Genomic DNA, 1966 nt, shown 5'->3' on the forward strand with positions numbered 1-1966 from the left:
TATATATAAGAAAGTAATAAACACTGAAGGAGGAGAAAAGGACGATAGATGTTTGATAGGAAAGAAGGAACAAACCCCATTAAAGCACAAGCCAACCACCTACGCCAATATGATCAAATCAACTGCTGGAAATAAAAATACATGAAACATAAAGGGTTCCAGTTGTTGTCCCTATGAGCTTTCCGTCAATGTAAAATGTTAAAGAATAAACGGTTTAAAAAGAAAAAAAAACAACAAATTTTTGTTTTAGTTAGAGTTTTACGGCACTTGCAACACATAAGGTCATATAAGTGCCGAAGATTAGAGGCGTTACAAGAGAGTAACAAACACAAAATAGTAGGAGGAGAGATAAAGACGATAGATGTTTGATAGGAAAGAAGGAGCAATTGCAGTACCCATGAGCTTTCCGCCAATGTTAAAGAATAAACAGTTTGTTTTTTTAAACGACTAAAAATTTTAAAAACAAGAACAACACAAAGTACCTACAGGGAGGTTCCCGGCCAGTCGGCTCTCCGAGTCCCTGTTGCTGTCCCCGTGAGCCGCTGTTCCCCCGGCAGACAGAGCGACGGACGCGTTCTTCTCCGGCACGGGTGGCTTCTGGCTGATCACATGACCACCCCCGCCAGACGATGGCGTCGGCGCCGACAAGGAAGGGTTTGAACCCGACTGCCCGTTCGCCAGGCCGTGCGACGGTGGTGTAGTGGATGTCGTCACTGCTCCACCACCACCCGACTGTTGTTGATGGAGCTGAGAGTGAGATGACCCTTCCACGGAGGAGGTCAAGGTCGCTGGGGAGGGGGAGCCGCCGCCCCCTGACCTCTGACCCGCCAGGCTGGCAAGGATGGTCCTATTGTCCGGTTTCTCGGGGACCTTGGGCTTGTCGACGTCCTCCTTGCGGAAACTGGAGCGGAGCAGGCGCGTGCGCTCGGCCACGGAGGGGGGCTTGTCGGGCAGAGGCGGCGCTGTGCCGCGGGGCGGGGGGCTGCCGGCGTGCTCAGACATTCTCGTACACTTTATGGGGGGTGTTGGTTTTCGTTTGTTTGGGGGTTTTTTTTTCTTGGTTCGTTCTGTTGGGTTGTCTTTGTTAGCTTGTTCTGATTGTCTGTTTGAACGATTGAGCAACCACAGTGCAATATTCCGAAATACGTTTTTGAAATGTTTTTGTTTGTTTTGAGGTGGGTTTTTTGGGGTCGTTTTTTTTTGTTTTGGTTTGGTTTGGGTTGTTTTGGGGTTGTTTTTTTTTACAGTTAGAACTACACACTACTACGAATAATACGATCTACTTTGCATCAACTCCACCAAGGCAGACAAATAAAACACGTACTGAGTCCAGCTCTGAAAAGCAGCAACGTCAGGTCGGCTCCACAGTAACTAGTTAATATTCTTTTTCTAAAAAATGCTACGATCCAAGGCCCGTAAAACAACCCGTTGGAAGACGACAACAAGCGTAGACAAAATAAGGCACACGTCTTTAAAAACCTCCGGGACCTTTCCAGTACAACAGATCCGCGAACGTCAACAATATTATATCCCGTGTTAGTCCGATGATATGTCAGGCACTTAGTCAACTCCAAACAGGACAACGTGTGAGGGGAAAACACATACAACCCCAGTCAATAAGGCACGTCGTGTCGGTCCTGGAAAAGCGTCTAGCAGACTATAACGACAAGCTCAACGTTTGTCTAACCAACTAAAAACTTTCTGCTCATTGTCTATTGTAGGAATCACAACAAAAAACGTTGTCATCAATTGTGTAAATAAAACATTAATAATATTATGTTTAAACCAGTGGCAATTCGGAATAAATAGTCTACTGGCAATCAAGAAATAATTCTCGGAAAGAACTTGCGAACACATGAAAATCAGATCTTAAAGGTTCAATGACCCCACTTTATCTTCAAAGTGATAACCCTAGGGTGTTTCTTTTTTCTTCCAGAAATAAATACGTGAGTATAAAGCTTACACC

At 45.2% G+C, this 1966-nt stretch overlaps 1 protein-coding gene across 4 annotated transcripts in view; it reads right to left on the bottom strand.

Moving 5' to 3' along the window:
- The window catches only part of LOC101856959 (septin-7), a 125684-nt gene that overhangs the window by 98961 nt on the left and 24757 nt on the right, over positions 1-1966 (bottom strand). For 2 of the 4 annotated variants that reach the window (XM_005095444.3, XM_005095443.3), the window contains exon 1: positions 487-1709. The exons of the other annotated variants lie outside the window; for them this stretch is intronic. In XM_005095444.3, the coding sequence (XP_005095501.1) occupies positions 487-1002 (516 nt within the window). In that variant the 5' untranslated portion in view covers positions 1003-1709. Of the gene's footprint in view, positions 1-486; positions 1710-1966 lie in introns of those variants that run through there. 4 annotated transcript variants of the gene reach the window in all.

Source organism: Aplysia californica, unplaced genomic scaffold (genome assembly GCF_000002075.1).
Source record: "Aplysia californica isolate F4 #8 unplaced genomic scaffold, AplCal3.0 scaffold00104, whole genome shotgun sequence".
Lineage (NCBI taxonomy): Eukaryota > Metazoa > Mollusca > Gastropoda > Aplysiida > Aplysiidae > Aplysia > Aplysia californica.